We start from the raw sequence: 25,772 nt of genomic DNA, 5'->3' as shown, positions 1-25,772 counted from the left end.
TGATGCAGTAAAAGAAAATTAAGAACTTCATAGGTAAAAGTAGCATATTAAAAATATTATGAAATAAAATGCAATAAATCAATATAAATGTATATTATTCACGCACTGAGCACAAATTCATCACAGTCTTAAAAACTCAACGTTTAAACTTATTTCTATGATGTAGGTATTTAAAAATCTTAATAACATATAATATCGAGCCCGATTTTTTGATAAAACATTGACATTGAAATAACAAAAATCTAAGTCTACCAAATAAATGGGCTAAAATGTACCTAGAGTTCTAGATATAATTTTTTTTTATTCTCTTAATCAATATTGGTACAAATCCTACATCATTAATATATTTTTTGCTTAATCTAATAACATACAACCTGTATGATTTTAAATATCTGTTTTAAATAATACTTGTGTAAATGATTTAGAATCATTGAAGAAACAAAAATTTTAATACAGGCATGTTGCTGCGAACTAAAGGTCGGATCGCATTTGCGCGGCGCTACGCAGCACTGCACTGCTCGTCAAAAAAATTTATCTCGTAAGCAACTGTGCTGCTCCCTAATGCGACATACTCCATACAAAATGACTGAAAGAATAATTTGACGCTTTGTGTCGCGCCGTGCAGTGCCGCGCAAATGCGGTCCAACCTTTATTAACACACTGTCCTATCATATACAGAAACTTAAACAGTCTGTCCTATCATGTGATTCAAAGATCTACCTACCTAATACCTATCGATCGTATGAATAAAAGTTACGTGGACTACATAAGTATAAAAACTTATTTTCTGTTTCAATTTTATAACTACGAGATTTTCCGTGAAAATATTCTATTTTCCAAGGAATTTCCATTCTATTTATTCGTACGATAGGTACCTACGAGTAACTTCTCGTGAATTACATGACAGGACAGTGTAACGGTAAAATTGAGATCAACCGTACCGCACGGTGTGTTAGTTACTTAATTCAGAGCCCATCATTCTTATTCCATAACAATCTAGGCTTTATAATGTCTTTACTTTGTCTTTATTTATTGTAATAAAATAAATACATTACAAATACGGTTAATTTAACTTAAACTAGACGCTAATAACATGTAAATAGTTCACGTATTTTCATAAAAATTTTGATTTTTTCATAAGTAAAAATATCGTGGAAATATTCAATCAATAAAAAGAGACGTCTACTACGAAATACAATTATGACAGCTATCGCACGTGACAAGTACCACATTACCCAACTTAACCGACAACGAGTAACCCAGTTGGAGCTGCCGTTGAAATGTCGACACTTTAACATCCGATGAATACTTATGTAAATCGTTTATTGTACCATTTGTATTTCAACCCATACCAACAATACATTTCGTAACCATTCGCAACCGTATTAGCTATGGCAATAATACTCATGGAAAGTTTTACATTAGGTACTTCTGAATGGAAAACAAACTATAAATAATTCAGATAATATTTTTACAAAATAGCTTAACAATAACGTCATGAACGACTTAAAAATTAATTACTTTTAGTACCGTTAATCAACACAATACTTCTATATTTAACTATTTATTCGTCTCTCCTTCAACACGTGTCATCTGTTGCCGTTAATTTTTGGCAAGAATAAATAAAAAAACATTGGTATTCTAACACTAGACTTGTCCAATTTCTATGTTTTGACGGGGATCGTCACGGTGACGGCGGTGTCGGTAGAGTTAGTGGAGTTAGCGCTAGGCCTCTTGTCCCGCTCTTCCTCCACGGGAGCTACGTAGTTCCAACTCTGGGTCTCACCAGTCCCGAACAGAATGAAGTACACGGCCGAAGCGATGTACAGCGAAGCCCCCGTTATGAATACCGGCCGCCACTCCGCAAACCCGTTCTGGAAACAAAGACAAATGATTAAAAAATCTAATTGAAATGTTACCCAAAATTGACCCTAATTGAGCAAAACATTTTTTTTTTTTAGTCAACCGTCTAAATCGTGTCCATTAACTTATTAACATAAACATGTAAGGGACCCTAAAAAAAACAAATAACTTTTTGCTGTTATTTTTCCTTAAAAATTGCTAAAAGGTTATATCATCAACGATAATCACTTAAAACAGGTAACTTTTCCTTATATGCATGTACACACAGAATTGTTTAGTAGTCTATGTAGATAATGCTTGTTCCACTAATCACCATGGTATTCACAGAACACTAATTTGATTTTGATTGTTCAATATCAAGGAAGACTTACGCCATCCTTCGTGAAGTGAGCTGTCACTAATGGAGTAACGAATCCAGCAGTGTTGCCGATGCCATTGGCGATTCCGTACAGAGTTCCCGCGAAGTTTGGCGCCAAGTCCTGGTGGTTCACCAAGTTGGTGAGCGTGGCAGCGCCATTGGACCCCATGGAGAAGGTGATGAGGACTATGGAGAGGATCGGCGCGCAGCCCGTGTAGCCTAATGCAATGAGCAGCAAGCCAGGCACCACGTGAGAGAACAGACAGAAGAATTTCCTCATGAATGTCGTGGAGACTACGTTCTGTTTCACGATCCTGAAAGAACAAAAGAGTATTGTTATAGACATTTTTGAAATATAAAGTGTCACAAACAAGTTGCAAAGTAATGCCAAAAGATATGCAAAGAGAAAAGGTGAGATGCAGAAATTATTCAAGTACCTAGGCAAGAATATAAAATCTGCAGGGCACTAAAACTTCATAAATCTTAAGAATGTATATGTAGAACTCACCTATCTCCAATAGCACCAAAAGTTAGAGAGAAAATCATCCTAGCAAGATATGGCAGCGAAGATAGAGTGCCAGTGGAAGTCAGGTTGAAGCCAAGGGCACTGGAGACGAATTTAGGGGCTGCTGTCATCACGAAGTATAGCCCCCAGTTGCTGCCATAGTGCAGAATCACCATGGCCAGGAACGGAAGAGAGGTGAAGATGCTTTTGAATGGCGGCACGATCTGAAAAATAGAGTAGATTTTTGATAATTCAGCAATTTTCGGGAAATCTTGATACCTAGTTTCATTATTTCATTACTTTTCAGATGAAAAAAAATTAGTTAAAAAAATAAGGTCGTAATTTCGTGTTATCCTGTAAAAAAAGGAATCTCAACAGTTAACACAATGTAATGTTGTAGTAACAAAGTATAAATAGCAACCATAAACTATTTTAGTAGCCAGAGAATACAATAACTGTAAAATAAACTTGCATGCAAACCTCATAATAACTTTACACTTTGAAACAATGGGTAATCTAGCTCTCAAATAGTAAGAAGTTGTTTTTGTTACAGTCCATTGACTCGCATTTATAAACCTTTCTGACCTTTATCTCAGTGACACAGAAAAAGTTTGCAAAAAAAAAAGAAGGATGAATTATGATTGAGACAATAGTGAATTCAGGTAGTTTTACCTCACAATACCTAAATATTTATCAATTGGGCGTAAAATTAGGCTTAACAAAGCTTTTAAAATACTGTCTGTCTTTCATTTACCTTTGTGTCTTTTGCGCTTTGATGGACTTTGTCACCTAAAGCTTCCAGAATGTATTTCTTTTCGCTGTCCGAAATGCGGGGGTGTTTCACGGGTGAATCATACACCAGTACGAGCCACAGCAGGCACCAAACTGTAGATATAATTCCTGCAAAAAGCATTTTAAGCAATTAAGTATATCGTTATTAAGAGGCTGATTAGTTGCTAATCATTGATAACAATACCGCATACCAAGGCATTTCTCTTGTGACAGCAAACAATTTGTTGTCATGACTTTTACCACTCTATGTTAAAGACCACAGTTACTAAAAAAATTACGAGAGTTATTCGTGCTTGGGGTACAGATGACCAGACCAGACGATAATAAAATACTGAGTCACCTAATTTTATCATTCCAGTAATCACTTTAGGTACTTGGTGATTTACGAAATTGCTAGACCCAGACTCATTTAATTAATTTCCTGTGGTGCAGTATATTTGTCTATTCATGTGATTGATTTTGGAAGTATAATAAGTAATTTAATCACGTTGTCATTTAGCTTTATGCCAATTTAAGGCATGGCATTGAGAGACCCGCTCACCGTTATGCAACGAGCCAGAAGTTTCTCAAATTAAAGTGTTTTAAATATAAATCTAAACTTGCAACGTGACATATATGGAACCAACTGTAACCTTGGTATAGTAGGTAGGTAATGTGTTTAACTTCCACGTTACACGTTACAGTTATCGTAATATTTAATAACAAATGCTTAAGAAGATAAGAGCTATTCAAAAGGTTTACCTATACATATTATATGTAGTTAAGTGTGTCACATCACTCATTCTAAAAAAACTTTGTTCTAAAATTTTCAAACTATACTTACTAAACTATTGTGTACAAAATCTATAGTTTGTAGGTAGGTAGGTTATTTCTGTACACTTTTATGATGACGTGCCTAACTATTCTAAATGATAAAATTTTACTCAGTGCTAAGCTTGATATACATAGTCAAATAAATATTGTCTAATAATACTTAATAGTAAGACAACTAAATACATAAGGCTCTAACTACATACCTGGTATGTAAAACGCATAGTCCCAGCCAAATTTCTCGATGAGAGGGCCAGTGAGGGACCACGTGACAACGGTCCCGATGGCCCCTCCCAGCAGAGCGCTCACGAATTTGCCCTTCTCTTGAGGGGGTGCCCAATGCGCCACTAATGCGTGAAGAGCTGGGAATAGGAAACCCTGGAATAAAGTAAAATAATGTTTAAGAACTTTATTGTATCATCACCATCATCAGGACGTTCGTCTTTTTGTGCTGGCGTTGGGTTGGGGAGGAGGCATAATTCTCACTTAATAATAAAATAAACTAAGTAATTTAATATCCTACAACTATCAAAGGACAATGACCAAAAATGTATGGAGTGTGGTCCAAATGTCCACCACTAACGAGACCTATATAGTAAAATAGTCTACTAAATACTGATTCATTATAACCAAACCGCAATCAAAAATATGCTGTCAGTAAAAAGTTATGACTGAATGAAAAGTCATGTTTTTTACCTTTTCAACCGAAAAATGTTCTTGATATCATTCTATCCATCGCACATTTTGGACTAATCTATGCATGTTATGTCATGTCGTTTAGTGTGCCGTGTTAGATACTCGCTAAAAGAAAAAAAATAAGCTCGGAAGAAAGACAACAATATTGGAATTATGGTCGGGTGGTCGCTGCTCCGCCCCTATTGGTTGTAGGGTGATGTTATATAACCTAAAACCATCCTTGATAAATGGGCTATCCAGAACAAAAATAATTTTTCAAATCGGACCAGTAGTTCCTGAGATTAGCGCGTAAACTACTACAATTTTTCATACGGTCATAACTTTTTACTGACAGCTTATTTTTTTTTCGTCCCATACTGAAAGTTAATCTCTATTTAATGGACTATAAGCCAATATAGGTCTCATTAGTGGTGGACATTTGGACCACTTTTGGTCATTGTCCTTTTATGAATTTCATTAATATTTATATTATTTAAATAATTCCAGACAATACTTTATGACGTCCAAGACGATAATTTTCCGCGTCAAATGTCTAATTAAGGACAAACATTAAGTATATGAAAAGACAAAAGCCTCTTTGAAATTCTATTGAAAATCAGGAACTAATACGGACCAGTCCGTGATAGCCAAATTAAAAGAAACATACTTAACTATAAAAAACCAATTAATTTTGAACTTCATTTCATTTATATAAGGCTCAAAATAAATAAAATAAACTATAATTTACAGTAGGTTAATATGCTGTCGACTGTTAATACAATATTTCATGGTAAAAAATATTCTTATCGCTTGGCCTTCGTACACGACGCGACCTGAAATCATCACCTGCTATTCTGAATTCATTATATTCAATAAAATAAGCTAAGTAGTTTCACGCGCTACTAAACCGATTTTGATGACCTTTACTATAAAGATATTTGGGATGGTCCAGAAGGAATTTACCTTAAAGAAGAAAGGTAAAAAGTTGAAATTTTATTTGGGAAACCATTCTATTTCATAATAGCTGTATCAATCAATAATCTGAAAACGCAACTCTGTTTTTGATTATGAAATTGACTTTGATGCTGAACGCACGCATGATACAAACATTTAATGTCAGATTAGTAATGTTTAACTACTTAATGAGTTTTTATTTTCATTATCTCCGCGGGATAAGCCCCTGTACACGTTAGTCCTAATATAAATCCACAAGATGTGCATTTTCTTTGCAGATTTTCCTCGCAACGCTAAGATTATTAAGTTTACAAGAAACAAGGTAATTACACTTTGTCTTCTATCTACTTGGTATTAAAACAATCTACGTTGTACTACTGTTGACTATTGTGAAACTGATAAGAAGTGTAGGTAAATCGTGCGTGTTGCATTCATTTTTATTAACATTTAGGTAGTAGAAAAGGCAGAAGAACCTACTTAGAAACTTATAGATGAATGTAAGTCAAAATTATTCAAAATATATCTACGGGTAAAAAATCCTACAATAATAAAATTGTGAAACTACACAACTTTCAACTGAAAGTTTTGAAGAATTTTCACGATTCACGGTGCTTAAATTTTATTTTACTACGTTTAACGTTATAAAATGTAAATATGCGGATTTCAACAACGATTTTAGCCCTATGTGTTCTATCTTACACATACTTCAACAATGAGTCATTTACAACGATACTAGCTTTCCGCCCGCGGCTTCGCCCGCGTGGAATTTTGTCTGTCACAGAAAAACTTTATCGCGCGCGTCCCTGTTTCAAAAACCGGGATAAAAACTATCCTATGTTCTTTCCCGGGACTCAAACTATCTCTATGCCAAATTTCATCAAAATCGGTTGCGAGGTTTAAGCGGGAAAGCGTAACAGACAGACAGACAGACAGACAGACAGACAGACAGACAGACAGAGTTACTTTCGCATTTATAATATTAGTTGGGATTTCACACATTCGTTATGAAACAGACACCGTTCGTCTTAACTTAGGAAAACAATACAAAAAAAATTAAGGTACAATCAGCTTCAAATAGTTCGTAATTCGTGACACCCAAAGTAACCAAAAAGTTGACAACACAACCTTATTCCAATTGCAACAAAGACGTATTGCAAACTTTTTGGCTACTTTGGATGTCACAAACTATTTGATGCTTTGTAATATCACCAAGAAACTTACTGATGCAAGACCGCTAACAATTCTGACAGCGACCAACACCAAGTAGTGGAGACGAGCAGCTTGTGGAGACAATATTGTCAGGATGGAGGTGATCAGCATGGTGATGAAGACCACCTTCCGAGGGCCCCACATCTCGGCCGCCGTGCCCCCCACCAGACAGGTGACTGCATACCCCCAGAAGTAGCCTGACAAGACGTAGGCTTGCTCCTGAGCTGTCCAGTCGAAGGTCACCACGTTTTCAGGCTGTAACAAATTCAGAAAATAAATTTCAACTTTAAATAGGTACCTACTTCTTTCATGCAAACCTTTAAACCCCTCTATGGCTTGGACTATAATAATAATGTTTTCTTTTTTTGTTCTTGACTATTGTTTTACTCGTAGTTATGAACAATGATAATATCTACGTAACATCCTTATGTGTAGATACAATAATTGATTAACATTATTTTTAGTTCCGAAGTTTTCCTGGTTTACCTAAAGTTTTCCTTATAAAGAAGAAATAATCAATCAAAGATTACTCTAGTAAATTAAAATCACTGAAAAATCTTCGTACTCGTGTTATAGAATTGGGTAAATAGGAAGTATTTTTTTAGCTTGTTTTTATCCTAATTGAAAATGAATTGAAAAATCGTGGAATAGTATTGAAATAACTTAATTTAGATCTAGGTCTTCTTAATAATGAACCGTAACACATGCGGTGCTGACCCATGCTATGCAAATGAAGAAAACTCATTTCTTTTGTGTTTTACAGGTATATAGGTACTCGTTAATTATATAAGATTCAACTGTGCAAAGTTTACGATGCATGTGAGCGCAAAACCCACAAGTGTCCAAATAAGAAACGAAAGTAGGTATTGGCAGAAAAAATACTATTTAAGTTTTGTCCAAATTAAAAAATACAGTTGTCTCTATCTATACGTATAATTTTTTTTTTTTTTTTTTTTTTTTTTTTTTTTTTTTTTTTTTTTTTAATAATTCTTTATTTTCTCCACAATCTAAATCTAAAGGTTAACAATGTAAGGTTTAATATTATCTTAAATTACAATTAAATGTAGTGGACAGACACTTAGATTGCGGGAGACTGGTGTCTGAGCTAGGCTGCGAGCCTGTATTACAGAACACCAGGACTCTCCGCTCTCGACGTGACCGACTAAAACCTGACCTGTGTGTGTATATGTGTAAGTGTGTATGTGAATGGGAGAAGTGCTGGAATGAGAGTTGTGTACTTATCTATCAGCATGAAGGAACTTTTCAGTTTCATTATAGTTCAGAGTTTGTAAGAATTTTGTTACCTTTATTTTACACTCATGCTTAGTTAGGGGGAGGATATCCAGTTTACGTTGAAGTTGATTGTACAAGAAGGGGCCTAGGTAACAGAAAAAGCGTTTAGCGAAACTAGTCTTGAAAGATGAGCGTGCTACAAGATAATTTCGTCGTGACTGCGAGATATTAGGGTCATACTTAATAGCCCCGTGCTGCTTCATTATAGTAAGCAGAATAAAAAGCTGGCGTACAGATAATACTTCACAGTACTGGAACAGCTCGTACGTCGGAAAAAGCAAAGGCTTGAACGTACAGACCTTTAAAACTGCTCTCTGAGCTCTCTCCAACACAATCATGGCAGTCATACTGGCGCCACCCCAAGAGGTAATGCAATAAAGTAAGAGAGACTGACAGAGAGCTGTGTAGACCTTTCTAACTAAGTCAGGCTCAGCGACATGGCGCAAGGATCTAAACACAAACATGAGCTTTCGTAACCTGCCGGAGGTGGTACTGATGTGCTGTTTAAATGTGAGCCTATTATCAATAATTACCCCCAGGTATTTGATGTGAACGGCAGAAGAAAGTTTGATGCAGTTACAGTTGAGACTGGGTGAATTGGCATGGTTGTGGGAAAATAAGTTAAGATTGCTTAAGATATTTGGGGAAACGGAATTTATTGAAAATGTCATATAGTGGGTCTTTTGGATATTTAGGGTAAGTAAGTTATGTCGGAGCCATAGAGAGACAGTATCTAGCCCCGCCTGAGCATTAAGAAAGGTTTCCTCCCAGGTGCGACCCGTAAAGATAAGTGCAGTGTCATCTGCATAAGAGATGATTTTGCAGTGTGGTATACTAAGTGCGCACAGGTTGTTGATGTACACCAGGAAGAGGGTGGGGCCCAATATACTTCCCTGAGGCACACCGTACTCAATGGGCAGTTCAGAACTTATAATCCCATTTATAGTGACACATTGGCTTCGACCGGAAAGGTAACTACGGAACAGTTTGAGTTGGACTCCCCTGATACCCATCCTCTCCAGCCCGTCCAACAGAATGGGGACGGAGACCGTGTCGAAGGCCTTTGCAAGATCAAGGAAAACTGATAGACACTTCTTGCCTTTATCCAGGTTACCAGCAACATGACCTGTAAGATCGTGTACAGCATCGGCTGTCGATCTTCCACTTCGGAAGCCGTATTGCCCAGGAGCTAAGAGGTCATTTTGTTCCAGAAAATTTGTCAGCTGTTTGTTGATTATTCTCTCTAAAATTTTTGACAGTACTGGTAGGATGGAGATCGGACGATAGTTGTCGGCACGGTTTCGGTCCCCAGACTTGTATATTGGATGTACCAGAGCTTTTTTAAAGGCATCAGGGAAGCAGCCCGAAGATAAGCTGATGTTACAAATGTGTGTAATGTAGGGGATAAGCATGTCTTTGCATGTCTTAATTAATTTGGTTGGAATATTATCACACCCCATAGCACAGCCCTCCCTGAGTGACATAATTATGGAATTGACTTCTTCGGCGGAAGTATCAAGAAGAACAAGGGATTGATTTGGTGAATTGGTAGTTGAGAAGACAGGTGGGGTGGGGAGGGACGTCTGAGAAATATTTTCGGCCAAAGATTTACCAACACCAGCAAAGAAGACGTTGACATGGTTAACAGCTGCAGTGGGCGAGGACAAGCCAGTAAGAAGGTGGTCAGCAGTGGAGCGTGTCTTATTAAGGTTGGTTATATCCTTGATCGCATGCCACAGCTTTTTGCTATTTGTTCCGGCTTTACTAATGAGTTCCCTTTCATATGCCCTCTTCACTTTCTTGAGCAATGAGTTGCAGAAATTTCGATACCTTGAGTAGGTCCTCCTCAGAATATCATTACTGGGCTCCGTCTTAAGACGTTTATGCATAAGATCTCTATTCCGGATACACCTTAGGAGACCTGGGGTTATCCATGGCTTAATAATCCTACGACGGGAGGGGGTGCGCAACTGACGATTTTCATTTATGGCTGTCTGAAGGGTCTGAATAAACAAATTTGCTGCTTGATTAGGGTCAGAAAGTTGCAAGATTTTCGAAAAGTCTACTGATTTTAAGTTTTCAATTAAGTTGGGATAGTTAATTATCTTTTTACTATTAGGGGGTGAGCGGTTTATATCGAGATCTATTGCTAGTAATACTGCATTGTGGTCTGTAACAGCGGAATCAATTACCAGGGACTGAGTTTGTAGTATGGACTTAAGTATGACATGGTCCAGGCAGGCGAGATTGCGGGTAGGTAAGAGGTGGGCAGGGAGAAGGCCATGAAAAGCTAGCATGTTAAGGTATTCCTCTGAGTCCTGATCAGTGCTATGAGGGGATATATTTATATTTATATCACCCATAATAATTATGTTTCTGTAGGTCTTAAGGGATTCAAGGATAAGATTAACTGAGCTAATAAAGTTTTGGGTATTGCGGAAAGCACATGGGCGGTATATGGCTAAGATGGCTATATCTTCCTTGATTTTTATTAGTAGACAACTTGCATCCGTAATAGTAGGTTCCGAAATCGTAAGACCCGGAATAGTACTATTATAAAAAATAACTACTCCGTCGTTCTGATTACACGGGCTAGAGGAGGAGAAATGGGAAAACCCATCAAGATACGGAATAATGGGATTGCTAAGCAACCAACATTCGGTAAGAATAATTATGTCTAAATCAACGGCAATGTTGTGTAACAGGGTGGAGAAGTTATCTATGTTGGCTGTGATGCTGCGGATATTTTGTGTTAAAATTTTTAAATTCTTATTGGAAGAATTTGTACAAAGAACAGAACGAACCCTGGATGGATCACAGGTTGACGAGGGACAGAAAGATACGTTGTCAATTTTATTAATAAGGTCACAGTCAATATCGAATTTTAAAATGTATGGTAAACAGGGCCAGGGGGTGAGTGTTGGTCAAATATTCATAGTAATAAAGGGACGTAACTTGAATGTCAGACAGACAGTAATTATTTTTGTAGTTTATGATTGGTATGTTTCTATGCAGCGTGGCTGTCATAGCGCTATAGCACAAAGGGGCGAGCTGAGTGAAGTACATAATTTTTATGAGCATGGTTTTGGATAGAAGCAGAGAGATCAAAAGACAATTGGTGATTAACAATGTGTGTGTGTAAGGTGCGTGTTTGGGAATTGAATTGAATGAAACAGTTAATCATTATATGTACGCTGTTTACGAGAAATTCTGGGTTGAAAAATATGTACATTTTCATTAACAATAGATACTTTACATACCGACTGAGCTATTTACATACAATAAATCAGAATGCTCGCAATCTTCGAACATTCCCACGACGCAAGCATCCTTGCATATTTTCTGAATTCATTGACATCTCAGACGTGTTATGTACTCGCATTTGTCATGAAAATTAATAGTTTCACTTGATTTTAGTTTCGTCTCACCGCAAGAAACAATAATTTAAACAAGTTAAAATACGACAATAATGTTCATAAAATGTAGTAAGAAAATGTAGCGATCGCTAACGCGTAGGTACGAGGTTTTATTCGTGGTAATGTTAAATTCATAGGTAAAAAGTTGTTTTTAAAGAGAATATGGTGAAAGGGAATTTTCAGCAGTGGACATCCTATAGCTGAAAAAATTAATGACGAAAGATAAGTATTGTGTTATAAAAGTGCGCACAATATTCGATCACTTGTCTTTTCAAGTTTGATAGGTAATGTATAAAGATAAACCTTTAATTTTCACATTCAAGTCAATTTAACTTAAAAGATTCACATTTGTATTAGATAATACATGGTTAATACATATCTTTGTGCGAAGCTTTTTTATCGTCTCACCGATCACGAATTCACGAACTTCATACGCATAGCGACCACCAATAAACCTGTTTGCGATTAACGTAAATTTATAAAAAAAACAGGTGTGGTAACATTAATCGCACTTCCTAAATACGCAGGTGAGTTGCATTACATGAAGGACAGAAGACTATGGCTGAATTTCCGCGCCAATAGACACAAGCAACTATGTATGTAAGAAGAGAAAATTAATGCCATGTGTGTCACGTTGCAATAATTAAAGATATTCCGAATGCGAAGCATTAGATTCTTAAAATTAAACGTTTTTAGCAAAACCTGCCTAGGTTGACATTTTTATCCTAACGCAGTTAAACAATTTTCCGTGCGCGGTCCTGCAAACAGACGAGTCCTACTAACGTCTCAAAATATCTTATTCGAAAGATCCCTTGGTTTACACGATTGCCCAAGTCTATTGTCTGTATAATGTAGAGTTGATACTTGATAGTGTTGTTACCTGTCGTGGTCGGCGTGTCACTACGAACGCCGTCTCGTTGTAGAGGGCGCTGTCATTCGTCACGATGGCCTCGCACTGGCTTTTCACTCTGCGGAACGAAACACAATCGTTGAATTGCATTGCATACCTAGAATACCTAACTTACGAGTATTGTTAGTACAAGTACAAACGTCAAACTCCATTTAAAAACACCGGTTAAAGTTATAGTCACGGTTAAAATTAAGGTGATGCAACTCAACCTAAGCATTACATTGCCCACAGATAAAGGCGTAATTTTTGTGTAGTTTTGGAAGTTTGGAAAAACAGAAGCTACCTACTTATTTCAGAGATTACTTTGCATACTAACAAACTACTATTTACTTCTGTATCTCATTAAAGTAACTTGTAAATTAGAAACTTTAAAGGCCATTGTATAACCCACTTAATTTTAAGCTGCATGTGTCAAACAAGGCTGTATGTTTCTTTAATAAAGATAAATAAAATAAATAAATAAAAATATTGGAAAAACTGATAAATTTTATCAGCAAGTAAAATGTTTTGACACGATATCGGTTACATCATTGTTAAAGTTTGATAAAAAATATTGCGTTAAGATTAAATTGCTTTTGTGATAAAGCGAGATGAATGACAGATGATAAAGGCCGACTCAAGCCACTTTTCACCACCCCTTGTGAAGAAAAACAATCGATAAACAAAATGTCCCGTGGCAGACTAGGAATGCAGAGCGAAAACATGCGATATTTAGATAAATATGTAGATACATAGAAGTGGAATGTATGAAAATATTGACTCAAAAAATATCAGGCATGGCTGGGTTTTTCTGATAAGGCCCACAGATTTCACCTTTCACCATTTCTTCTTCATCTTCTACATCGACTTCGTTCTTTCGCTTTTTTAAAAAATTGTTCTAATACGAGTAAAGTCACTATTCCTGATCCTGAGATACCATTTTAAATGCTGACGAAGTCGCATTCTACAATTATCCGCTAATATGCATAGTAAGGCGATTATCACACTGCACCGCGCTCCGCCGCGGTCCGCGTGGCGACATATTATAACGAATCCCGCACGCAAACGCGTTGTTAGTGTGTTGTGCCGCGCGTGTTTTCTTTACAAACTGAGGTACTTGCATATAATGATTAAATCTGTCGTCCCGCGTACCGCGGCGGAGCGCGGTGCAGTGTGATAATCGCCTTACTGATGACCTAAAGTGTTACAATTTTGTGAGATAAAGTAAAATACAGTAGGTATGATTGAAAGAAACCGATAAGTATTGGCGTTTTTATCGAACTGATAATGTCCAATTCAACTTAACAGAATTGTTTTCTTTTGCTAATCTATACTTGAGAGGAGACACTTAACGTGATCGATAAAACTGCCAAAAACCGATTTCGTGACCTTTTCAGGTATTTGATATTGAATAACTTTTTTGAACAATTGCGATCGTAGATTTACAAAAGTAATTAGTTATTTATTTTAATTGGACTACTTCTGCGACATCGAAGTAGACAAGCTACTTACTTAATTCCAAACTGCTTATCCGATCCATGTAAGATATTTTAAGGTGCTAAGTGTAACATCAGAAAAATATAAGTTTGTAGTGATATAGCTAGGTAGCATAATAAATAAATAATCTCGTGTTTTGTCGCGACTTAAATAATTTCCGGTAGTTAATAAAACATTACTCCAACTCATCGTTATTACAACGCCATATTTGATTTAGGCATTAATTGAAGGATGGACGCAAACTGCGTCATTATGTGCGAGATGCGGTGCAAAAGGTCATAAGGCCTTGGTAACTAATTTGACCTATAGTTTATATCAATGGAAACTGTAAATTTTTCATCAAACAAGACTAATTAACTTTGATAGTTGATACTGACCCATCTATGTAACTTATTATTTGAGTGAACGCACTCTGATTGTAAAGTGAATTTTAATGTAGAGAATATACATATTCAGACGTTTAACTATATCTTGACTCGCTTTTGAAACGTATGGTATCAGAATAAGTTACAATTACAAATAAATTGTTATAAGAACAAAAAGTATTCACGTTGTCATTAGGTAATTTACAATACAATTTTAAACAGAATTTTAATCTTTGAGAGTTATTGAACAAAATTGGCCACGGTTGGCGTCGCGTGCGCAACGAAAGAAGCACGGTCACGTGGGTAGCCATGACTTTGGTGACGTCACCTTCTTCCAAGTATCAACAAAGCCTACCTAAGCATCAAGTCATAAAGCTGAAAAATTAAGGGTCGTATGAAACGAAGCTCAAAACCCGATTCAAACTTTTGTAACCTGTGGTTGTAATATGAACCAATCACAAACTCAAACCAACCTAATCTTGAATGAAGGTTCATAGTTACATAGTGTCGTACATTTATAAAGTAACGAAGCTAAATGCTCGTGAGAAAGGAATCAATCAGAAGCAACCAGTTTTGTACAGGCACATGAAACTAAATCTAATAGAAAACAAGGGTGAAAACAAAGTATAATTGAACTATAAGCTGCAACAAACTATACATACAGGGTGTGGTTGTGTAAAACAATGTCCATCTCAGGGGTAGTAGTGTACACACGACACTGATGCCAAAAAAAAATAAAAAAAAAAATATGGAAAATTCCATGAAATCAGGAAAATGGTATTATTACGCGGGCGAGTCGGTCAGTCTCCCCGCTCTCCCGGGGCGGCAGCCGCATGTACTCGGTGGTGTAGCGGGTTACGCGGGGGTGGTGTAGCGGGTTACGCGGGGGTGGTGTAGCGGGTTACGCGGGGGTGGTGTAGCGGGTTACGCGGGGGTGGTGCGGGCGGTAACAAGTGCTATCTCGAAAGTTTTAGGAGATGTTTGTACAAGGTTTTTTACTAATAAAGTAATATGTAGTTAACATTTTATTTATATATTTTTTTGTAATAACTTTCATGGGTACTACCATCCCTGAGAAGGGCGTTGTTTTACAAAACCACACCCTGAATAGAGCATGTTTTAATCTATGTACTAGTAGTTTGTACATAAATGAAGGAATGGGAAGATGGAGTAAAATAATAACACAATATACCGGAGATTTTTTTTAGTTGTCTTAATTTAAATGCAAGTAGGATCATTATCTAATTAATTTTAAAACTTTCGGGTTGCATAAATGAATAAAACCTGTTTAAATTAATTGAAGGATAATTATTATTATTTATCAATCAAACTCATCAGTGTTGTTTTTGCTGGAACAATCAATTACTTGCTGGATAATCGCATATGTCCACAAACTCTACAATAAGTTTCCATATATTTCATACAGTCATACTGAGTTTTAGTAGTGGAACAGGATTAAACCGTTATGAGGACGAATTACAGAATCCAGCTTACAAGACGACACACAAAAATAGATTGAAAAAATTTGAATATTCCGTTTGATTGACCACGACATCGTTTTTAGACATTAACGTACTTATTTATTTTCCTCACATTGATGACGTTATCTTTTACGTCAATAGCACATCAGACTATATTTTTTGTTGCAAAAGCGCACCTATTTCAACTAGGGGTAGCGCATTTTCTTACATAACTTTTCAATTCCTATCATTGGAGGTCCGAAAATATTTCTCATACAATTTGACACCATAATGATCATTCTTCATAAAAAATTTAAAACCTACATATTTAAAAACATAATACACTTAGTTTTTACTAATATTTGTTTTCATATATTTTTCTATACTAATGATCGAAACTCATAATCATTCGAATAAATAACTATAATATTCATAAATGTGATGTATCCTAATATTTGTTTTCATAAATTTATTACTCATAAGTGTATTTATCCATATTATTGAAAATCATGATGTCTATATTCGTATTAAATCGTATTTTAACATTAAATTACTTTGAAATGGTCCAAAACAGGCACTATTTTGTGCCACAAAACTAACGTGACAGAAACGAATCGCTGCAAAACCGACTCCACGTAGTCTTGTCTGCCCTACCCCTAGAGTGTAATTTAAAAGCCGGAGGCGCGGAGGGAGGGCAGCCCTCGCCCGCTGTAACCTGGGTGGGTGCCTGAGCCTCGTTACGCAAGGGCGGAAGGGCTGCACATCCCGCAGCGCCGGAGACGAGGAGATACCAATGCATGCTGCATGCTTGCTTTCATGCTGCATGCTGTGCATGCTTATCTACTCTATTAAATTATATATGATTTTTTTAAAGATACGAGTATGTCTGTTATAAAGTAAATTATTCTGAACAACAACATTATGAGTTGAAGTATGTTCTTAGTAACAACATTATTAATTAAAACAATATGATCAATGAATGTTATGAAGAAAAAAGATCTGAAAATAAAAATTATGTATTTTAAATGGTTCTTGGTAGTAACAGTATTGATAAAAAAAATATGATTACTAACTGTTATGAGCTCCGATGGTAGTAATAAAAATGTATGAATAAAAAAAGTATGAAAAATAAAATTATGAAGAGAGATTATTATGAACACAAATCGGTAGTAAGACAAAGAATAGGATTTAGAATTTTATGTGAGCCAATATAGAACCCAACTAGGACTTAGGATCTAGCATCCTTAGCTTGCTGAAGCATCGTCTAATCTACTTCGAGTGTGTCAAATTAATTACCTACAGATACATAACATCCTCAACCAGATTGCCGAAGAAAATTACTAGTTTTTATTGCTTAACGAATTCATAGGAACAGCTTTGTATGATAAGTGCTACAACTGTATTGAATTGCTTCTCTATCGCAGTGTACTCTGTAATCTGTTTGTCTCGATGCTTCGAGATATTATGAGAGATGCTGCGCCTTAAGAGCGGATTTGACGAAAGTACTAATAATGAATACTTTAAAAACTTGTTTTGGATTTATTACTAGAGCGAATAAACGATATACCTAATACCTAAGAATAGAGTGTCATTATACTTACGACGTGGCATTTTTGTTGTCGGGCACCATGGCGATGATATTGACGCTCATGTTGACCCTCATCATGTAGTTGACCCAGCACGCGAAGAACATCATGATCCCCACTACAAGCCGCGCCGGTATGGCATCTGAAACAACGAATATGTACTTAAATTTCATTATTGCAAACTTTTCTAATTTTTTCGTCATCGCCCTTGATGGATCTTCAAAAGCTTTAAAAGCTATCGATTAAATCCTTCACAATTTAACTTTTATTACTATGTTTAAGTAATAAATAATATTTGATTCGACTCCAACCAAGAAGGTACGTCATCATACAAAAAACTTTAACATGTTGAATGTTGGTAATTTAGCCTTACACGCCTATCTGTACTAATACGCCTACCTATAAATAATTCTCCCAAATGACGTCATCCTGCTATAATTGCGTATTAAATCTTGTTAAATTTTTGAACAACAAAGTCTTTGTTGGCTAAATAAAACAATTTGATGAAGGACCAAGGAAATATGAGTTCTCGTCGCTCCTAAACGTAAGCCTTATGATATTAATCAGCATAAATCGATCCAAGCTTTTCCTGTTTTTCCTTCACTAAAATCTACTTATAGAGCAGCACGTATTCAAATGAATAATTATAGATATTTTTTTCCCAGTAGGTACGTACGTATGTACATAGAACCTTGCAAATTAGGGGTAATAAAGAAATCGTGATAAAACATCTTAAATTACACATTATTACTCAATGCGGACGAAGGTGATTTAATTAGGTATCTATCTAGGAAACATCACCAAGAATAGTAATAGGTAGTATTGTATTCTATGGCACAGTTATTAATGTAGAGTTTTATTTACCAGGAAATTCAGTGCAGAGATTATAAGATTTATAAGTAGGTATCACCATCACAATGCGTGTTATAATATCAAGTTTGTATCTTGGAATTATGCGAGTTTTTGCTTATTTCTTCTTTAACCTGTTTTGAGTCTGCATACTCTTTTTGTTTTGTTTCGCGTCCGATGTTCTTCACAGTGTCGAGTGGAGTGGTTGGTGAACTAGCTGTCATTGACCTACACACATCGAGTAACTAAAGACGCGTATTTGCTTCAAGCAAACACATAGCCGGACAGACGTAACCACTCGCGCAGAATGCATGACCTCCTAGGAGATTCGCGGAAGAACACTTTCCAATACAATGTCAATAAATGGCAGACGGATAAACACCGGTTAACATGCACCCAAACCACATTATGACATATTCTAATTCTAATGTGCCCAAACTATCAACTAGTAATCTATGCAAAAAATTTACATGCAAAAACAACTTTGTCTGTGTGTTTGTGACGCCTTCGCTGAACAAAAAGACATAAAACTCAAATGTCAGTTGTTTCTCAAGTGAAGTTTATAGTACATAGTAATATTTTAGGCTACTCGTAGAATCTAATTAATTATTATATTGGCGCTGCTAGACCGAAATTAACGCGGACGAAACCGTGCGCAGAAGTAATAGAAAAATAATATTAAAACAAATTGAGGTGACGCGAAAGCGAAAGCCTTTTAACTATATGCTCGAACTAGTTCACCGGACTGAGGTTGTCGCAAGATGCAAGTGAAATCAATCAAACTGACATCGAAATTATGAACACCGAATCGAATAAGCTGAAGAATTTTTAATTAGGGACGAACTCGTTTTAAAGCTGTTTTGTTTTGACGATGACATTAGTCGGGATTCCCTCCGTCCATCTGATACCAAAAACTTGTTTTGCATATTATACTAAGCGACTGGCATTAATATACCCGAAGGCCGCGGATTTCATTTACGTAGAAGAGGTGTGTCTGTGAAGCAATGTGAGAATCGTCAAAATATTCAATCTGTGAGTTGAAGTTGGTAAGATGACCTCTAGTTTTGAAAGAGTACATTAACGTGTTGTATTTAATGTAAGTATAGTGTTTTACGATCATTGGCCTAGCCACTGCTATTGACGAGTAGTTAAAGTGAAGGCAATTGCTAATTACGTAAAACAAAATACGAAGCTTAAAAAAAATGGTTTCTCTCTTATGTAGTAAGATAATATCAACTATCAATATACTAGCCAAAACACAAACGGAAACAATGATTTTTCATGTTGCAGTTTCCTGTAACAGAGGACATACTTTTTCAGGTTGCAGATCGTGGGTTCAAAGTGTCACTAGAGTCAGTTGATTTCCGAAAAAATCATTTATTTCGAAAACTGAGGTACTACAGGAATACATTTGTGAATGGACTAGAGAAAGAAATAGAGTTCACCGCTAGAAAACATAATTTATTTCCCTTTGTTATTCTCATAAAATCTAGTGACACTGGCTGTTATCGCTACCAGTGTTAACTGCATACCTGCGTCAGACATAATTGCACAAATATCAAACGTAACTACAATAATAATCATAAAAATGTATGAAACGTTAATTGTTGAATACGGGTACAAGCACGTCCAAGTCAGAATGAGAGAGTCAATAGTTAAAATTCGATAAACCAACTGTAATTATGATGTTGTTGTGAACTTAGTCATGAATAATTTCTAGAATCTTCGAGGATAGAAATAAGCATGAAAACAAATGAAGTCTAAGGCTGAGTTGCACCACCTTATTTTAACCGTAACAATAACAAAGTTAAAGTAAGATGGTGCCACTCAGCCTAATAATTTTGCAACTGAAACTTATTCGTACTTATTTTGAATTGATAATAATTAATATAATTAATCAATACTCGTATTGAGAATACTGAGCTTAGTAATTCCTCTTGAGTTGATTATTAATAACTTTATAGTTTCAAAATTTACCTAACACTTTATAAGAGTCATTGATTGATGTTATTTTTGGTAACACAGGCGACACCACATCAAGATCAGACTCTACATTTTTGTATTTGTAAATATAAAATGCTTTAATTTTTAACTTTTGTGTCTTCCATACATTACATGAATATAGTGATTGTTAGGTGTTAGTGATTGACTATTGACGAACAGTTCGGAGTGCGTGTGCGCAATTGAATAAGATAGTTTGAGTTATTGGCAAACTCGGCACGCCACTAATGAGCGACGACCATTTGCGTAACGGTGCGATGTTCGGGCAAATGCACACTGACAGATCTAGCTAATGCATCTGGTGCCTGTCCTCTAGACAAGCTACAGAGTAATTCCGAATCCGAATCGTGACAGTTGTAATTCCGAAATCACTTTGCTCCAGCGTTTTTATGAACTTCGCTCCGTGAAGCGATTTCAAAATTAAAACTGTCACGTTTTGTCGGATTCAAATGGTAGAAAATTAAGACTCACTTGTCATCTGCAATATACGATGACGATAGTAACTCCTAAAAAATCTGTCAGGTCTTCATTCTCATTTCAGTCCACCCCCAACACAACTGTAATAATAACAATATTGTGAAAGTTAACGAATGAGAAGTAAGTAAAGCCAATTTCACTGAGACAACTAATGAGAAAATAATAAGAACCTCGTTAGATTTCGACAGTAATTATGAGTGTTAAACTTGTCTTGACCGTATCTTCTATTTTTTATGCCTTTGCCTTACTCAGTCATGCCACAACAAAAAAAAAACAAAGCAATAACCATTGCACTTTTTTGTCCTTGTGGACATGCCCCAATCCTTGCCTGGAAGTTCCGACGTACGGTGAAAGTGCAAGAATGCAGGCTCCGCCGCGCGGCGCCACTCCCGGCGCCTCGCCGACGACCGATCCAGGTTTTTACACTCATAACACTTATTTACAGTGTCATTACACTTATTTTATTTATAGCACCGCAAGAAAGATCATTTATAAAGTTGCTGGGCTAAATAAAAACTTGAAAGTATGCTGAGAATCTCAACGGATAATGAGCGACATTCGAGGGCCGGAGTCGATTACAGCTTTTACTGAATGAAGCTTTCAGCGCTTTTGAGAAGGATTAAGTAATTATGAAAATTGTATCTTTTATTTATCTTTATGGGGTGCATGCCCTACGACAACATGCAATAGCTTCGGGATACTAATGTGTCACACGCTTGTCCCACTTCCAGACACGTTAAAGTTGACACAGCTTGTGTGGGCGTGACAAAGCCGTCTCCGATGCTGATAACTCTACAAGCGAGCGCTGAACTTTGGGAGGACTAAAGAGGGTACTAAACACTAACGGGGCAGCCTACTTACGGATACAAAATGACCATTACAGTCAGTCAATCGCGTATTCATCATTTTACACTTGGTACTTACGCGCATAACCTAAATGACTATAAAGCTTACTCAGAAACCAATGAATTTTCATATTTTAGAATGCTATGGATATTGTTTCACAACCATCCTGACGTAACTAATAGCTAACTACGATTAAATGCACGAAACTGTGGATGGCTTCGTGAAAACCATCATGGAAATTGCTAGAATTAAGCTGCACAGTTACTAAAATGACCTACTTTGAATACTTATAGCCTGCTAAATACGTAATAGTGCTAAGAACTGATAAACATCATCATAAACCTCAGCCTAAGCCAGTTCAGTGGCCTAGGCATAGTTGACATAGGCCTTCCCCAATTAGATATGCGCCTTTTTACCCTTATTTTGCTTGTTGCATCCAGCTTCTTAAGCAAGACGTCGACTCTACGTAGCTGGAGGGCTACCAACTACGCTTGCTACTAATTACTGTAAGATAATTAACTAAGTACATAGGTATTTTTTCGTCTCTGTCAAGTCCATCGTCATACCATTATCATCTCCGTTCCATCTTTTAAACTGGTTCTTCTTATGATTTTAAGGAAAATGATACTACTTTATTTGAAGAAACAATTTTTTAAGTTAAGTTGATTGGTATTCTTATCTAAGTAAAAGATTAATTAGTGGTTACTTTTAAGCAAGTTTGCTGATCATTTTGCCTAGCAGGTGTATGTTTGACGCATGAGGCCAGGGATGTCTGCAATATTCAACTATTCAACCAACGACTGCCAACACAAACATGTTATTGTGCTCCTCAGTGCGCTGAATCGTAACATCGGAACTATGCGTTTCACGGTTTTGTCAAGGTCGACCTGACAGCATGACAATCAAACGACTCAATAGGGGCGTGTATAATAGCTCCCATACAATGGTCTCGCTGTGCCACCACATTGTTGGAGCCTTAAGCTGTCATTAAACTTGGAAGTACGAAGTTACATCAGTCTGGAAACATACAGAGGCAACAATTACGAACTAGTTAAACAATACAATACTTCCCCGTGTATCTGTTTCAAAACAACATCAATATCTACAACAGCGTAATCTAAAGTTACGTTATCATCTCTCCACTACTGTATAATAACAAAAATCATAATTATGGGCAAATACGCATCTGCGATAAAAATCTTATAAGATAGTACGGTGATGTTTAACCTAGGTACATTACTATGTACATATTACAGCATTGCTATAATATAAAGTATTAGGTAATATCAATAAATGTTAAGTCATGTAAACAAACATTCATCTAGAGACTATAAGGCTAGTCAGATAAGAAATAAAAAAGTTTAACACTCTGAAAGTGCTGAAAGTCTGTAAGTTTAGTTTTAGGTACTTATGTGGGTGCTTTTTAAAGGCCAGCTTTTTGGAAATAATGGATTGCCGTGTATTTATTGTTAACTTTTCCAAACCATAATTACTATAATCGCAAAAAGGGTCATTTCATATGTACTTAGGGAAAAACGAGAAAAACCGAATTTGTGTAGTTACATAAATATTTTCTAAGATAACCATTGCCAAATTATTAACATGTTATTCATAAGCGTTTAGCATTTTGATGGCCATCAAAACACGTTTACATAATGGAAAGATGGTATCACCAGATCGAATGTAAACATTAAGTTTAAATGCCTGACCGTCAGAATAAGGAAAAAAGCGCGCACATAAATAAATATGGCGCCTATCACTGCAACCCTATGAGCTATGGTTGTAATTTAAAACCAAAGGCCTTTTATTTTCCATTGGCCTCCAATGTCCGGTCATAAATATAAAAACTGATTCAATAATTACTTGTAACGTCAATGTCATAAACAATATTTAAAATAAAAATATTTTTTATTAAATCATCAATTTGTTAATTGTGGTTAGCTAATTAAATTCCGCAATCCATCCTTTTTCTTTATCGTATATTATGGCCTTCGAAGCTTCCATATCAAGACGACTTTTTAAAAATAAGTATTATACAATTTTAATTAAATAAGGACACTAAAATAATAATTTAACTGGAGTTCACTTTGATCACCCAGGGCATAGTATCCGTGGGTGATCAAAGGACACTAAATTGTCGCTGGAAGTGGACTTTGATCACCTGGGTCATCAAAGCCAGGTGATCAAAGTGGAATAGACCATGCACTTTTAATGTAGATATCGTTCCAATTACTAGGTTTTTTCTTGGGGTTATTCTAATTGATTATCCGATAAAGTTCTTGATCTTGAGCTTTTCATGAAAATTACATTTTGTTTCAGAAATCAGCCCATCGGTAAACAATAGTTTAATTAGTGTTTAGCCTGAATATAATTATTTAAAAAGAAAACATACGGGTCGAATTGAGAACCTCCTCCTTTTTTTGAAGTCGGTTGAAAATCATAATTACGTTACTTTAAGCTGGTATTAACACCGTTAAAAAAGTGACTCTATATTATAAGGAACACTGTACAATCCAATTTGCAAAACGTATTTACTAAGTAGGTTTCAATGGACACCGGCCTATAATAAAACTGGGGTACCTACATAAGCACTGCATCCCACATAGCTTAGTTTTTGCTCCCGCGTATCTGTCCGGCATAGGTAGATACTTTAGTAATGTCATAGCTGAACCTGGATACTGTCTTACTCAAAATATTTTCTAAATCATAAATGCCACCGCAAGAAAATCTAATAAGTCATTTTAAAGTAGTTATCTTAACGAGACACAATCATCTGACTCCGGACTATTTTGGGATAACTTAGACAAGAAATACCTAGGTAACTTAGGTATTACCTAAGTATACCTGTTTCAGAGACACTTTGACATTGTTATATGTACATACCTACCTACCTACCTAGATGCTACTATAGCCATGTACCTATAAGTAAACATTGTACACTCTCTTTCTATCAATGTAATTAATTTGATACGCAAACAAAAGAAAACAAAACACTGCGTAACCATTCACCTGTCGAACGAATTGCTAAGGTTATTGTATTTGTGATATGTAAACTAGTCACAGTTGGTTTATTTTTTCTATTGTACTTATAATAACCAGAATCTTTTTATTTTTAATTACAAACGCAAACTTACAATTTATCTTTGTAAAGATGCCATAAAAAGTTAATTGCGGCGCGCTCTAATCGATGTAAAGGTGCTATCAAGGATTCGCGAATTAATTTACACTTAAATGTCCTTTTGTTTAATAAATGTTTATTTTCAATACTTACCGAATGCTTTAATGTGTAGTTTCATTTTGTTTTAATTGAACTTATCGCGAGTGAACACAATACCCGCACTGCGGATCCGCGCGAACCGTGAGACGTGATCGCGAGTTGCGCGCGCGCCTGACTTTCTGCGACTAAGGCCTCGCGCCGTTCAAACATCCGATCGTCAATGAACATTATCGAGGCAACTTAACACTATCTGCACAGTAGCCTGCCACCTTTCCTTTCTCTTTAAAATAATTATACTAGTTTCACACATACTTTATTTCAATTAAGCTTACTGATACCTAACTTAATTACGTATAGGAATCAGCTTAAAGCTTATCTTGTCTCTTCATCTCTTTCTAGATCTTTCGACCTAAGGTTAATTACACTGTAGAAAATAAAATAAGATGGTATGCCTACCTACTCTTAGGTACCTAGGAAGCAATAAGCATATATTGAAAAAGTTTTTAACAAAACATTGCGGAATCAATAAGAAAAATATACCTAAACTAGGAAAATACTTTTCCAGAGATTGTGGCCCTACCTATACATTATGGTCCCGTAGACTTATTGTAGCATTTTCATTAAGTGCTTAGGTACAGCAGGTAGTCTAGATACCTACCTAGTAGGTATTTATTTAGGTATCTACTGAAATCTTGCAGACGCGAAAATAC

The 25,772-nt window shown here is 36.1% G+C and overlaps 1 protein-coding gene across 1 annotated transcript; it reads right to left on the bottom strand.

Moving 5' to 3' along the window:
• Window positions 1-78: 78 nt before the first annotated feature.
• Window positions 79-25,239, bottom strand: LOC135078875 (putative inorganic phosphate cotransporter). Its single transcript, XM_063973447.1, has 9 exons — window positions 25,117-25,239; window positions 17,688-17,814; window positions 12,756-12,843; window positions 7,179-7,421; window positions 4,535-4,706; window positions 3,481-3,626; window positions 2,730-2,950; window positions 2,235-2,535; window positions 79-1,874 (listed from the first exon to the last, which is right to left on the bottom strand). Exons 1-9 carry the CDS (start codon window positions 25,139-25,141, stop codon window positions 1,665-1,667), a joined length of 1,533 nt encoding a protein of 510 aa, XP_063829517.1. The 5' UTR covers window positions 25,142-25,239; the 3' UTR covers window positions 79-1,664.
• Between the last annotated feature and the right edge of the window lie 533 nt (window positions 25,240-25,772).

Source organism: Ostrinia nubilalis, chromosome 15 (assembly GCF_963855985.1).
Source record: "Ostrinia nubilalis chromosome 15, ilOstNubi1.1, whole genome shotgun sequence".
NCBI lineage: Eukaryota > Metazoa > Arthropoda > Insecta > Lepidoptera > Crambidae > Ostrinia > Ostrinia nubilalis.
This window is presented reverse-complemented; position numbering and strand designations above follow the sequence as displayed.